The 15,236-nt window shown below is 41.5% G+C and overlaps 2 protein-coding genes across 5 annotated transcripts in view; both read left to right on the top strand.

Annotated features, from left to right (window-relative positions):
* Window positions 1-12,858, top strand: part of ACADL (acyl-CoA dehydrogenase long chain) — a 31,533-nt gene extending 18,675 nt beyond the window's left edge. The window contains exons 8-11 of the mRNA XM_075933926.1: window positions 1,649-1,762; window positions 4,716-4,843; window positions 8,200-8,286; window positions 12,023-12,858. Of these exons, the coding sequence (XP_075790041.1) occupies window positions 1,649-1,762; window positions 4,716-4,843; window positions 8,200-8,286; window positions 12,023-12,116 (423 nt within the window). The 3' untranslated portion in view covers window positions 12,117-12,858. The remainder of the gene's footprint in view (window positions 1-1,648; window positions 1,763-4,715; window positions 4,844-8,199; window positions 8,287-12,022) is intronic.
* A 1,331-nt stretch (window positions 12,859-14,189) lies between these two features.
* The window catches only part of KANSL1L (KAT8 regulatory NSL complex subunit 1 like), a 99,738-nt gene continuing 98,691 nt past the window's right edge, over window positions 14,190-15,236 (top strand). For 3 of the 4 annotated variants that reach the window (XR_012905316.1, XM_075933925.1, XM_075933923.1), the window contains exon 1: window positions 14,190-14,346. The gene's annotated coding sequence lies outside the window, so the exon portion shown is untranslated. The remainder of the gene's footprint in view (window positions 14,347-15,236) is intronic. The other variant, XM_075933924.1, reaches the window with a different exon arrangement.

Here is a 15,236-nt window from a genome sequence, read left to right as displayed (position 1 = left end):
CTTTCTAATCTTACCCCTGCATTCTTGTGTTGCTTGCCTATATTCATCCTTTGTTATTTGTCCTAGTTTCCATTTTTTATGACTCCTTTTTTATTTTGAGATCATGCAAGATCTCCTTGAGCTGGTCTTTTGCCATATTTTCTGTCTTTCCTACACAGCGGAATTGTTTGCTTTTGGGCCCTTAACAACGTCCCTTTGAAATACTTCCAACTCTCCTCAGTTGTTTTTCCCTTCAGTCTTGCTTCCCATGGGACCTTACCTACAAGTTCTCTGAGCTTATCAAAATCTGCCTTCCTGAAATCCATTACCTCAATTGTGCTGGTCTCCCTTCTACCTTTCCTTAAGATCATGAACTCTATTATTTCGTGATCACTGTCCCCTATACTGTCTTCCACTTTCAAGTTCTCAACTAGTTCCTCCCTATTTGTTAAAACCAAATCCAGAACAGCTTCTCCTCTGGTAGCTTTTTCAACCTTCTGAAACAGAAAGTTGTCTCCAATGCAGTCCAGAAACTTATTGGATAGCCTGTGCCCCGCTGTGTTAGTTTCCCAACATATGTCTGGATAGTTGAAGTCCCCCATCACCACCAAATCTTGGGCTTTGGCTAGTTTTGTTAATTGTTTAAAAAAGGCCTCATCCACCTCTTCCACCTGGCTAGGTGGCCTGTAGTAGATTCCTAGCATGATATCACCCTCATTTTTTACCCCTTTTAGCTTAACCCAGAGATTCTCTACACAGCTATCTCCTACGTTCATCTCCACTTCAGTCCAAGTGTGTACATTATATTATAGACAGACTTCGTTCTCAAACTATTTCATAAGAAAATTGAAAAGTAGAAGCATTTTGTAGAACCCAGAATGAATCATTATTAGTAGAACTGAACATAGTTGATTAGTTAATGCATGTTTGGAAGAGCAAAGGAAACTTAAGATACCAAAATCATGACTCTGCTTTTTCATAAAGCAAAACCTATGGCTTTGTAGTTGCATCATCTAACAGAAATGAGGTTTACTTAATTTTACACTGTCAAATATGAGACCTACTGTTTCACTGTACAAATTCCATACAGTATTTAGCTCTTTCAAAGAAAATATTTCAGTGGTTTGAAAAAAAAAATGCTCATAAATATGCCTACAATAATGAACCAGATTATTTAAGATAAAAACAATTCCTTAGGACATGGATTTTAGTTTAAATGTTTTCATAGTTTATGAGCATGGGAAGAAAATTATAAACTTGTCAATGTATTTAGACAATGTCCTTCAAAAACTTGTTTAAATTACTCTTTCATTTGAACTGAAAGATTAAAACTAAATTACTGACAAATTTGAGCCAAACTGTTTCCATTGAGTCAGTAGGGGTATTACATTTCACTTTCAGATTTTTTTCCTTTTCTGTAGACTTGCTTATGCAACTTTGGAATGTCACTAAGAACTTTTAAAATCAGGACCCACAAAGACAGTTGTGTCCATTACAGTGACAATATTTTCAATTATGCAGCATTGTTAAAATGTTAATGGAACAGATAAAAACAAACAAACAAACAAAACAGACATAACTAAACTTTTGTTTCCCAAGCTCTGTGTGTGTGTGGGGGGGAAGGGAGAGGTGGAACTCTCAGATTCTTTATCACTTCTGTCTCTCAAAGGAAAGGCTGTTGATTGCTGATATGGCACTTGCAAGCTGTGAATTCATGTTTGAAGAAACAAGGAATTATGTTAAACAAAGAAAAGCCTTTGGGAAAACAATTGCACATTTACAGGTAAGCTTAAACCAAGAAAAGCAGACAAATCCTTTTGTGTCTACCTGCATCTTTCTCCATTACAGATGCATGTAATATGTAACTTTCATTTCAGCAGAGGTGTTAGGTGACCACTGGCCTGTTTTCAGAGGTTCAGAAGTTGGAGTAGGAACAATGACTCTGCTTTCTCTCCCGCGTTCAGTTTTAATTAAACATGACTAAGTACTCTTACGATACCATTGCTGCGGCTGCTTTTAGATTTGTAGTTAACAATGCATTGCTGACTTGGTATATGACTATATAGTGAAAATAGTTTTATTTATAAAGTTGTAGTTTACATTCTGAGGCTCTGACCCTACAATGCATTGTTTTGGATGGACTTCTGCCTCCAAACTGAGTCCTGTTGGCTTGGGTGAACTTCCAGACATGATGGTCTACCAGTGCATTGCAGAGTTTCAGTGCCTACCCGAGATTGATACTGCACAAGTTTTTCACAGCAGGGACCTTGTCTAATGACTGTGACGTGTTAAACAAAAAAATTGCTTTATGTTGTTGTCAGTTTTATGTATATTCCTCAGCTGTGAAGGAACTAAATGCGTAAGACTCCACATAAGAAGTTATAGATTGTCCACAGTACATATTATCCTTCTGCCATTAATGAGATTTAGATGAGAGTTTGGGGTCTATGGCAAGTCCTTGTTCAGAATCATGAAAACATTCTGCTTCTCACAGTAGCTTTCTTTAACCAGGATAACTTTTGCTAACCAGATAGTAATACAGACTCTGGGATTCTTCATGCTATTTTTTTTTCTTAATGCAAGACTGATCTTATGCGTTTCAATGTAAACATTAGGTAGGGGGCTATTCTGAAAACAGAATGTTAAACATTTTAAAACATGTTAAGCATTTTTATGTTCCAACGTTTCGTGTTACATAGAAACTGAATGAATTATATAGGTTGGAGGATGGTAGACTTTTTATTACTTGAAATGTGTCCTTGAGATCACAGTATAAATGGCAAGATTCCCAGGCAAGATTCCCAGTTTTGATCCTTTTCCTGTTATGTCAAAGGCAGACCTCCCTTTGAATTCACCAGGAGCAGGAGCAGACCTTTAGACACAAGATGTCTTAAGTATCTATTCATAAAATTTCCAGGTCTGATTTAGCATTTCTAGTTTCTGTACTTAGCACTATGAAAATAACTCTTTCAAAAACTATAGCTAGCTTTAAAGCAGGATAACTACTGTCCAATACACTTTATTTTTAAAGGTATGTTATCGAAACATTATCCATTGTTTGCATCTCTGTTTCCTTTTATTGCTGATTGCTAAAATATGTGTACAGTTCAAAAGCTGCCTGCTGTCTTGCCTAATTTATTTATTACAAGGTTTGAAATCAGCCTTCTATTTTTTTCTGTAGCTTGGATGAAGGGAAGGATGAAGCCCACTGATAGAGTAGTTTAAGAACTTGAGAAAAGACTTGTAGGCTTGTCTTTTTCATTCCCTCTGCCAGCATAAAGGCCTACTACCACATTGTTGAGTTCTTGCACAGACTAGCTTTATATAATGCTACAAGTGGATTTCTTCTTTTTTTCCACGGTATAACAGATTTCAGTGCTAGGAAACTTCCCCTGACAGCCAGTCTTGTTCAGTAGTATCTTTACTACTCGTATCTCTTTGCACCTCTCTTCTCCCTCTGTTCCTGTATTGTAATTATTCTTTAATAAAAGAAAATGGAGAAATACTTTTTTAATTGTGATATTATTCCTTTAAAATAATTTTTGCATTTAAGAAAATAGAATTGGTACTTTATAGAACTGCCAATAAACTAGGGAAATTACTTTATGCAGTATAGTTGTACTTCTATCAATTCCAGAATATTAGAGTGACAAGGTGGGTGAAGAAGTTGGTCCAATAAAAGATTACCACCTCACCCACCTTGTCTTTCTAGGGCAGTGTTTCCCAATTTCATTTGGCAACGCAACCCTTTTAAACTTGAAAGAATTTTGCGGAACCCCTAATAACAGTCTAATATATGGAGCTGGAAAAGTAAACCACAAATAAGTTAGGATGATGATAAACAAATGCTAAACAGGGTCATGAGATCAACATTTAGTTTAATTGCACAAATTTAAAAATAAAAATCACATAATTTTTTAAAATAATAAAATATTATTGTAATGGAATTTTCTCATGGAACCCTTATTTTCACTTCGCCGAACCCCAGAGTTCTGCGGAACATCATTTGAGGGAAACTGTTCTAGGGAAATTACTATCTGTTTGGAGTAGAAACACATTTTTAACAGAAGGGGGAGCTCAGGTTGCTAAAACTTTCAGTAAAGGGCCAAGGGCCAATAGATTATACTACTGTACTTGGCAATCTATGAACTCAAACATCTCGTTTGTTTATTTTTAAAGAAGAAAACATATTCTTCTGGGGGGTTTAAGCTCAGTGGTTTAAGCATTGGCCTGGGTTGTGAGTTCAATCCTTGCAGAGGCCATTTAGGGATTTGGGGCAAAATGTGTTAGGGATGGTACTTGGTCCTGCTGTGAAGGCAGGGGACTGGACTCAATGACCTTTCAAGGTCCCTTCCAGTTCTAGGAGATAGGCAATCTCTATTAATTTAATTTATATGTCTTTGTGAGTCGCAGACTAAAATCTATAGCTTTTCTTTAATTCAGAAGTCCCTTGACTCTAAGCATATCCTATTTGATTAGACTGGCAGAAATGTGAGTCCATTAAAATAAATGGAAATTAAGCTGCTTTTTGTTTTATAGAATTCCAGCTGTTGTATTGGCGTATCATCTTTGCTGCAGTGATGTTTCCTTTGTGTACATCATTTCTTGTTTGTTTGGTTTTTTTTAAAGCATTTTCTTGTAAATACCTTATTGGCATCTTTTCCTTCACTGGTTTGTTTTAAAATATTTCCTAATTTTTAAATACAAAACATTTTTTTCCTCCCAACAAAAATCAGACTGTGCAACACAAGTTAGCAGAACTGAAAACTCAGATTTGCGTGGGCAGGACATTTTTGGACAGCTGTCTACAGCTGCACCAGGAGAAATGTCTGGACTCCTCCACAGCTTCCATGGCAAAATACTGGTATGCATGTTAAAACAATTTAAAAATGTTACTTTTTTGAACTTTTCTGGGCTCTATCATTATAAAATGGAGGCAACCAACCCAAATTTTTAGCCCCAAAGTTAACATTACATTTGACTAAATCTTTGTTGGCATTTAACATCAGAAATTATTTGCCTAAACTTATAGTGATGTATGTGGTATAAATCACAGAGATGTACACTGAACATTGGTAAATCAAATAATTTCAAAATTAGTTACTTAATGTTGGCTTTGAGGATAAAATGTTTCTTAAGCAATGCGATCCAAATTTAACTTTAATAGTTTCACCTGAGAATTATTTTACTGATTTTTTTTAAATAATCGTATAGCTGAAAAAGTTTAAAAATCAGAGCTTGATCTTACTGAGATTCCCTTGCATCATATTTACAAATTATGAAACTATTTTTGGATGTAATATTTGATAAATCTTGACATAAGTAGGTATTAGACTTAGTTCTCAGAAAATGGCTATCTGGTTTCAGGAAAGAATAATTAGCTACCTCTTTATTGCTGGTGCTGAGATTGAGCTGTTTTTCCTTTCCATTTTATTATTGGACAGAAAAAGCCCCAGGAAATTTTTTGCAGTTATGTATTAACTTATGTTTATCCAGACAAAGTTAGACAAGTGGAAACATTTAAGATCCTGGTGCCAGATTAAGTTATCTGTAAAAATGGGAAAAAATGAAGACGAGAAAGTGACAGAATATTTTGTCAAAAATGTACAAGTTTTAATCCTTTCAAACATTATGCATAAAATGCCAAGGGAATTCAGATAACATTTACATTAAAAGAAAGGATTGATTGTTTCTTGGCATAGGCTACATCAAAATAACTAGTACAGAAGAAGAGGCATTCAGCTTTGTGGAGAAGTCTATAACTAATGCCAGCCTAATTAATACACACGTCCATCCATGGATTTTCCAAAGCACAAAACTTGCAAAATCACCAAAATTCTTATATCTACCATATGTAGCACCCTTGTCCATATAGATAACTAGTAGCAGATGTAGGCTGCAGCCTAACAGGGGGAGGGGAGCAGTCCCTGGCCTGCTCCGGGGGGGCCTTGCTTGGGGCAGTGACCACCCTGTCCTTCAGCCTGTTGTGGGGGCAGTGCTCTGTGGGCTGGCCCCTCCACAGCCTGCAGGCTGCCTGGAGCGGGGGTGAGGCTCTGCGGGCTGCCCCCTTCTCCAACCTCTCTGCTGCTCCCTACTGCCTGCAGGCTGTCTGGGGAGGGACCAGGCTCTGGAAGCTGTCCCTCCTCCAGCTGCCTCCCTGCAGGCTGTCTTGGAGAGTAGGTAAGTCTTGGGGCTGCCCCTGACCTGCAGCGCACCTCCCCTCACCCCCACAGTTTGCAGGCTGTCTGGGGAAAGCCAGGCTCTGAGGGTCCCCACACTCCCCAGCTGCCCTCCCTCCAACAGCACTTCCTGCGGCCTGCAGGCTCTCCCGGGCAGGGTGGGGCGGAAGGACTGGCTCCGGGTTTAGGGCAAGGAAGCTTCTCACCTGGTCTGGCGGTAGGCATTATGACAGAGTCCCAGCCCTGCTGGCTACTCTTTGTGCTTCTGCTGCGCCCTGTGACCACGCTGAGTATCGCGTTCCTCTTTTCTGTGCTTCTCCCTCTTCCCCCTCCCTTTCCATGTTGTCTGAAACAGGCCCATTCCCAGCACGACTAAACCTCGACTTTGGTTTAAGTTCAGGTGAGAGGAAGCTCCATACCAAATGTGGTGGTCCTAGCTCTTACAGTTTAGGAGGAGTTCTTGATCAGACGGACAAACAGATGGGCAGACGCACACATATAGAAGATAGATGGCATTTTTGTAATTTTTCCACAAAGCTTAAATAGGTTTAAAAATTGCTTGAATAGAGAAATTGCTTCTTTCTCTTGCACCAGTATGCTGCACTTCATTTGACTATACAGTAGTTCATGTCCTTACTTCCTTTCTTAAGATTTAACCAAAATGACTATTGTTGAGGTAATGTTTCTTTAAATAAAGTTTAAAAAAAGCATTATGCATCTTTACAGCTGTTGAAGTTTCTGTGTTTTATTGTGATGATATATTTACAGTATTTAAATCTGAAAATCTATTTTGAGTGGATAGTTTAATCAGGATATTTTAGGGTTAAACGTGGTATATAATTGAAGGAAACTGCAATGGAGCAAGCTTGAGGAGAGAATTTCATGAACTCTTACAGAAAAAGGAAATTGATTTGACTAATTATTTTTCATATTTCTTTTGCTATTGTTGAACTTACTTGTTTGAACAGTATTTTTTCAATGGCCTAGCTGTTACTTTTTGCTTGATCCCAAAGTGCAGTCAAAATCCTGTGGGGTTTTATAAAATTTGTATTTGAGTTTTTGATATAACTGCAAGCATGCAGTGTTTCGAAAGAGAAAATGCAGGAAACGAATTATAAATCCCATGCTGTCTTGGATAAGGAAGTATACTAGATTCTGCTGGTAAAGTCCACAGAAATTAATATCCAGACAGTTAACAGTGGAGAGGGGGAAAATACTGGAGCATTGATTAGCTAGCCATATTAAAGTGCAATGTTGAGATTCTTACCATTGAAAGAGGCATCATCTGATATTATTGGTGTACAGACAGTATCCCAGTGTGTTGGCAAAGGGAAAAAAGCTGTGAACAAGTAACATGACTTCACTGAAGTATCTGACGGAAGAATACCCACTGTTTTAAAAATAAATCTTTGATAATTGGCATATACAACATGAAAGCAAAAAGTAAACAATCATGTCTATATTTGAAAACCCTCCTCTTAAAATTTCTGAAAGAAAAGCCAAATTGTTGAATGTTAAAGTTAAAACATTTGTCAGTTATTGCTTCTTTCTCATCCTCTTTATAAAAAAGTCCAAACTTCATCACAGTTCATCATGGTAATTCCTGACATAGTAGGGGTATGGATATTATATGTAGAGCCCTACACAGATTAAAAAAATTGTACTTGCAAAAATGAGCTGTGGATATCTGCATCCACATTTTATTGGAATAAATTGCCAAGGGAGGTGGTGGAATCTCCCTCTCTGGAGATATTTAAGAACAGGTTAGATAGACATCTGTCAGGGATGGTGTAGACGGAGCTTGATCCTGCCTTGAGGGCGGGGGGCTGGACTCGATGACCTCTCGAGGTCCCTTCCAGTCCTATTATTCTATGATTCTATGTGCATATATAAAGCTGATCTCTGTGGATTTTCAGGGCTCTAATTATATGTAAAACAAGTCTGATAGTTAAATGTTTAATTTACATACTAAATCTATAAAGTAGTGTAGCATACATGCTTCAAAACCAACCTTCTGTTTTTGCTATTCTTATCATTTTAGGGCTTCTGATCTCCAAAACAGCGTGGCTACTCAGTGTGTACAACTCCATGGAGGATGGGGGTACATGTGGGAGTATCCAATTGCAAAGTAGGTGTAACACTTCAGTCCTGAATGATAAAAGATTAAGGTCAAATTAAAAGGTGATATTTTCTTCACAATTATTTGTAAACTGGAAGGGAAATGACTCTCTACTAACACAAAGCAGTTTACAGATATACATAAAGAAGATATCTTGGTGTAGTTGGTTTTACTGTTTCCTCTGTATAATCAGGTAGGCAGCTTTTCCTCTTGTTTGTCTCTCTCTCAGCAAAAAAATTAAGTGAATCATTTAAAAAAAAGTCTTATAGCAAAACCATCTGAAAAATTGCAGGACTTTAGGGCAGATGAATTGTCAAATTGCTTCTAACTCACATTTTTAAAATTAAGCCTGGGATGCCCCCCCGCCGGCTTCCCCTGAGGCTTTCAAAGCCGCGGAGGGGCTCCGGCGGGGGGGCAGCCCATGCGCGCCTGGGATGCCCCGCCGCCGGCTTCCCCCGAGGCTTTCAAAGCCGCGGAGGGGCTCCGGCGGGGGGGCAGCCCATGCGCGCCTGGGATGCCCCCCCGCCGGCTTCCCCCGAGGCTTTCAAAGCCGCGGAGGGGCTCCGGCGGGGGGGCAGCCCATGCGCGCCTGGGATGCCCCCCCGCCGGCTTCCCCCGAGGCTTTCAAAGCCGCGGAGGGGCTCCGGCGGCGGGGCATCCGGCGTACAAGACGACCCCCGATTTTTGGGGGATGTTTTTTAACATCAGAGGTCGTCTTGTACGCCGGAATATACGGTACACAGCATGCTAATTTCGAAATAAGCTATTTCAGAAATAGCTTATTTCGAAATAACATGTCTACACTACAGGGAAGCCTCAAAATTAGTCCAAGGCAGGTTTCCCTAATGTGGATGTGCTACCTCGAATTAGAGCCCCAGGAGGCACTGGGGAGCAATTACTTTGAATGGCCCTGGGGAGGAGCTATTTCGAAATAGCAGCAGTGGAGCGTCCACACTACGACTATTCTGACATCACTATTTCAGAATAAGCGTTATTCCTCACGGAAAGAGGTTTACAGATTTTGAAATAATTTCAAAATAACGGATGGCTTAATTCGAAATAACAGAATTGCTGTGCAGACGCTTTCGTTGTTCCAAAATAATGACTGTTATTCCGAAATAATGCTGCTATGTAGATGCACCTTTCATTATTGTGCAAAGTAGCCATCCATTGTGAGTAAATAGCCACTCTAGAGTTCACTGAACTCCGCTTTAGTATCTGCATATCTAACAACCCAGTGCAAGTTTGTAGGGCCCCTGTTATGTACTGGGGGTAGCTGCCTGGCAAGGTGTCTGTTTGAGTTTTTAAATGTTGTGGAGCTGTGGGAGTCTTACATTTTCTTGAATAATGAATTTTAGAGTGACTTTTTAGGGAGAGTTGTGGTTGTGATTCCGTGCTTATTGCTTCACAGAGTGAAATTAGCAAGGGATTCTTATCTGTTTCCCTAGGCTGCTGCCCGGGTACAGTATGTTCAGAAGCACTATTCACTCCCCACACTCCCCCTGGGAGTGTGAGGAAAAGGGAACTGGATGACTTGGGGATCATATTGGGTTCAGACACCAGTTGAAATGAAGCATAGTGCTTAAATCTTTAACCAGCTGTGTGAAATGAATTGGTAGTTTCAGACCATTTCCGGGGGCACAAATACTCACCTTTCAGAAAGACTCCACAGCACAAGAAGAAGCCCAGTCAGCAAGGAATGAGTGTGGCTATCTTGGAATTACTGTCTTGGATCTCGAGGTGCTCTCTTTCTCAGGGCAAACACACATACTAGTAAGGCAGTGTGGGTGAGCTTACAATGCATATGTGGTATATGCATTGTGGGCAAATGGAGGGTTTCAGTCCTCGGAGATGTTAAATCAAGCTCTAAATTAGCTTTAATTGGGAATAGGAGGATATAATAAAAGACTTGAGAAAGGGAGAGCAAACACCAGGATGTATTGTTTTGCAGACTGTAAGAAGATGTTGTTTTGAATATAAAAAAGGAAAGAGGCACAGAAAAATAATAATAAAAAAAAAAAGTTGCAAGGTAGCCGATGGAAAAGAAACACAGAAAAAAATACAGGCAGTCCCCGGGTTACATGGATCCAACTTACATCGGATCCCTACTTACAAACGGGGTGAGGCAACCCCGCACTAGCTGCTTCCCCCCAGCAGACCAAGGAGACGCGAAGCTAGCGCCCCCCTCCCCCCCCCCCCTGCAGACCAGGGAGATGTGGAGCGGCTTTTCTCAGCAGACACCTCTGCTTGAGAATAAAGGACTGAGGGAAGTGAGGTGTGGGAGAATAAAACTGAGCTCTGGAGAAATGTTTGGCTAGAGTTTCCCCTACAATATGTACCAGTTCCGACTTACATACAAATTCGACTTAAGAACAAACCTACAGTCCCTATCTTGTACGTAACCTGGGGACTGCCTGTACAGGGAAAAATTTGAACCCAAAATGACCAGTTGGGACAGTTCCCCCGAGATTTATATGGTTTCAAATGTAAACATGTTCCTACCCTTTGAGACTTGGCATAGGCAAGCAGCAAACGTTACTTGGGACTTATAAATCAAAATAAGGTATGTTATGCACCAGGAGATTGCAAGATAGCAGGAGATAACTTTTGTGTCAGACAAATATTTCCAAAATTAATGCTGTGTGTTCCAGAGTTTCTCTGCCTCCTGGACTAACTGCAAATAAAGTGGATTAAATCCATAGGAGATGTGCGGGGGGAGGGGAGAGAGCGAAGCACCTGAACCCTAGCAGAAGTTGAGGGGGGCCCACAGTTGCATAGGGACCCATAATTTGTAAGGATGGCCCTGCACTGTGGGGCATGAGGGTCAGCAGGAAAGAGAGGGGAAAACCCTCACCAGTACCAGCATGGGAACCTTACCTGTGGACAGTAGCAGACAACATTCAGAGCCCCTCCCCCACTCCCTTACTGGGGCAGCTGCCCTCCTATGGTCACTCTGCAGTATGGCTGTCCCCTGCCTTTGCTGCCCCCAGTAGTCGCTCAGCAGTACAGCTGTCCTCTGATCAGCCCCCTCCCTTTCCATGTTATGGAAAACAGTCCCATTCTAAGCACTTTTCTTTGTCTTGCCACAACCAAACCCTGATCTTACTTTAAAGATAAGAGGAAGCTGCATACCAAATTTGGTGGTCCTAGCTCTTATTTAAGAGGAGTTCTCGAACAAATGGACTCAGACGGACAGATGTACGTGTCTAAAATAGATAGAGACAGACAGGAGGATTTACCTGGTATTGCTTGGGTCCTTAACTCAAATAATTTTTTTTCTTCATTTAAATCATTGTTCTGGGATAGGTCTGGGAATGAGGGGTTCAGTGTGCAGACTGACCTGGGGGGAGAGGCAACCCCAGTTCTCTCTGACTGCAGCAACCTGGGGCCAGATGAAAAGTGCCTGTCCATGGCTGCTGCAGAGGGCCCAGCTGGGGGATAGACAGACACACTGACAAACTCTCTTAACTATGTAGTATATTTGATAACCAGATGTCATTGTCAAATGATCACAACCTGAGCAACTCAGGATAATGCCCATTATGATTTCCCTATTGCTCCCCCCCCCCCAAATAAAATATCCTGAAAGAGGCATCTGAGTTCTTACTACAGACAGATCATACTTGAATTATGCTGGATCTTTAAAGAGAGATTTTTCCCATTTCATCCTTGTGGCACATATGGTGGGTTTTTTTTAAGTACCTCTTTAAACCATTCAATCTTTCATTCTCTCTCACTTTTTCAGAGCTTTTGTGGATTCTCGTGTCCAGCCAATCTATGGTGGAACTAATGAAATAATGAAAGAGCTTATTGCTAGAGATATTGTGACTGACAAGTAGACATCTGGCTACACTGAAGACTGTCACAAATAATATGATATTAAATCAGTCATCAGAATGCAAGTAGAAGAAAGATGTAATGTGTTTTACTGTGGGAAAGGAAACATGGTTTGTACCTGTGGTGTCTAATGTTAAATGAAGATTATTAATTTGTAATGCTTTCTTTCCTGTTGGGAAACATTTGGATTGTACTCTGGACAAATTCACAAAAGTTTTAGAGGTAAGAAGATCTGTTTATATGTAATGGTAGTGAAAAGTTATGAGCACCGTGGAATGTTACAATTAACTTGAAATCTTTGAAACAATGTCATATTAAATCCAGTCCTAACTGGTCAGAATTAAAGACAATCAAATTGTCAAAGAATCCACTTTCTTCCTAGAAAGTAAACAGCTGGGGTGTTTTTAAAAAAAAAAAAAAAAAAAAAAAAAAAAAAACACCAAAACTACATTTTTGGACCTACAGTGTTAAATGTAACTGTAGAACTTGGATGTATCATGAACTCAGTGCCACCTCTGTTTAATAATTTATCTGTGAGAGAATGTAATTGATTTTCCTCTGATGATTACTAGAGTTTATGCATTCATGAATGATAAGAACAAATGGATAAGTGCCTTTTTATTTTTGATCTTCATAATGAATTACAAAAATATAATAAGCTTTACAATGAAATGCAATTTGCCTTATTGCAATATGTTCTTACTTTGTATAAATAAGCTTAATAAAAACATTAATTACAAAATAGCAATTTTCTGCATTACTTGAAAAATCAGAAATCAAATACTATCAAGTAACTATTTGGAAGAGCATGTGCATCCATATTTTGGTTTGTAAGAAACTGCACATTTTAGTTCAGAGTAACACATCTTCGATGTTAAGCTGCAGGAACACCTCTATAAAAGGCTGGTTGGCCAATTCTTAGTAAATGTGCAATCATTGGCTGGAGGTTTAGTATCTGGGGTTGCATCTGCACTGCACCCTTAGCTCGAAATAAGCTGTGCAATTTGAGCAATGCAAATTGTGTAGCTTATTTCAAGTCCATTTCAAAATAGGTTATTTAAAAATTTGGCACTGTCTACACAGTGACAAATTTCAAAATAGAGCGCTATTCTGAAACATCCCTTAATCCTTGTGGAATGAGGTTTACAGGGACATTGGCATAGCGAGCCCATTATATTTTGAAATAACGGGCTTGCTTAAAAGACATGGAATAGCTATTTCAGGATACCAGAAGCATCTCAAAATAGTGCCACTGTCTAGACATACCCTGAGTATGCTGCTAATAAAAGTTTTTACTGCTTTTAATATTTGCTTTGAATTAGCCTAATTACACAACTAGAATTGTGGTTTTTTGCTAAGCCAAATGTGTAATTAGTGATTTGACTACCACGCACTTGCAAATCTGTTGTCTTTTAGAAGTAAGTTGTTAGCTGTCACACTATAATGCTAAGTTTATGGTTTAAAGAGACATTGCCCAAGTGATATCCTTCCTGGGAGTTTCAGCAGAGAAGCCCAGAACTGAGTGGAGACTGATCAACCCACTTATTTTAGAGGTGTATTTATATCAGGATTGAAAAGCTTTGGAGCAGTAAAAAAAAAAAAGTTCGATGCTTCTGCTGGTGCTAACATTGTTTGGATGAACAGATACCAGTCTGTATGCCTGTCACAATCATTAAATTAAGTTCTACAAGTGCTAAATTCATCCAAAACTATAAAGGCGTTGGACTAAAGACTTGTCCAATTGGATACACGTGTACCTTATTCTTCTCCTCTTGTGCAGTGTATGTTTGCCTTTGCAATGGGGGCATATTGGAAGTTTATAAGGCTGCATCCGTGCCTATCTAGATGAATGTAGGAGTCCTTAGCTGAGTTTGCACTTGCTCGCTAATGTTTTGCACTAGTTCTAGCACGGTGCTGGGCTGCATTTCTGGGCTGCTGCTTCGCTCCCGCCTCCCAGGAGTGGAGAAACACAGCTGGCAAATTCTTACGGGCGGGGCTGGGAGAGGGTAGGAATGAAGCGGGCCTCTAGGGCACGCCAGTCCCCCTCCGTTTTGCATAACTCCGCCCACCGCGGTCGCGGATTGGCCAGCTCTCCCGAGGCCTCGGCTGCGGCCCCGCCCGCCGCCTGGAGTTGGGCGCTGACTGTTAAACAGCGGCAAAGCGGCGCAGGCAGCCCGGGCGGGAGGCGGTGCCGCCGCTGAGGGGGACCCGAAGAGCGGAGCCACGGGGCAGGCAAGTGAGCGGGGGGCCGGGCCGGGCACGCTCGCGGATCCCCCGCCGGCCGCTTGGCAGCAGCTGCGCGAGGCGGTTGGTTCCCGCGGCCGCGCCACCCCCTTCGCGCTCAGCGAAACGGCTGGAGCGGACGACGGGAGTGCAGGGGGCGGGGCCTATGGGCAGGGGGCGGGGCACATTCCAGCGGCCTCCGGGCCGCTCCCGCGCGGCTCAGGCCCCGCCCCCTCCCTCAGGGGCTGGAGACGTGTCCGCCGCGGGGGACTAGGGGGCTGTGCCCGGCCGGGACCAATCAAAAGAGCCTGTGAGCGCCGGCGGGGCGGGGCCTGTCTGCTCTAGAGAGCAACGGCGCCCTCGTCTCCCCCCCCCCCCCCCCCCCCGCGGGGAGCGCGCGCCGGGCTGCCCCCTCTCTCCACGGCCTGTGGGGGGCGCCGCGCGGCTTGCGGGTCCCGTCAGAAGCGGGTTCGCGGCCGCCCCTCCCCCCTCGGGTCTGGAAAGCTCCGCGCGGCTGGGGGGGGTCACTTGAACGAGATAATCCAGGGAATGCAGAAAGGGGGCTGATGTAATCTCCCTGAAAGGGACACTGTGCAGGGAAATCACACTTCCACATGGAGACTCGACTGTCCTTAGTCTGGGTGATGCCTCAGAGGAACATTTTATAAAACTTCTTCAGACACAGTTTGGTTCAAAGGAATAATCAAAATAATCACCTACAGGGTTTGTTCTGGGGTTTTTTTTGAACTTGCACTGTAGTTCGAAGTAATACATCTATTTATATTAGAGACACATGTCCAACAAGTAGAGAGCCTTGAGTAGGCCATGTAATACAACCCTGGCTAATTTTAACACTATAGTTTCATTGTAGCCCATTATATTGAGTCTTTTGTTAAATC

This window comes from Pelodiscus sinensis, chromosome 7 (genome assembly GCF_049634645.1).
Source record: "Pelodiscus sinensis isolate JC-2024 chromosome 7, ASM4963464v1, whole genome shotgun sequence".
Lineage (NCBI taxonomy): Eukaryota > Metazoa > Chordata > Testudines > Trionychidae > Pelodiscus > Pelodiscus sinensis.
Note: the sequence above shows the minus strand (reverse complement) of the source record. Positions and strands in the feature narration are given on the sequence as shown.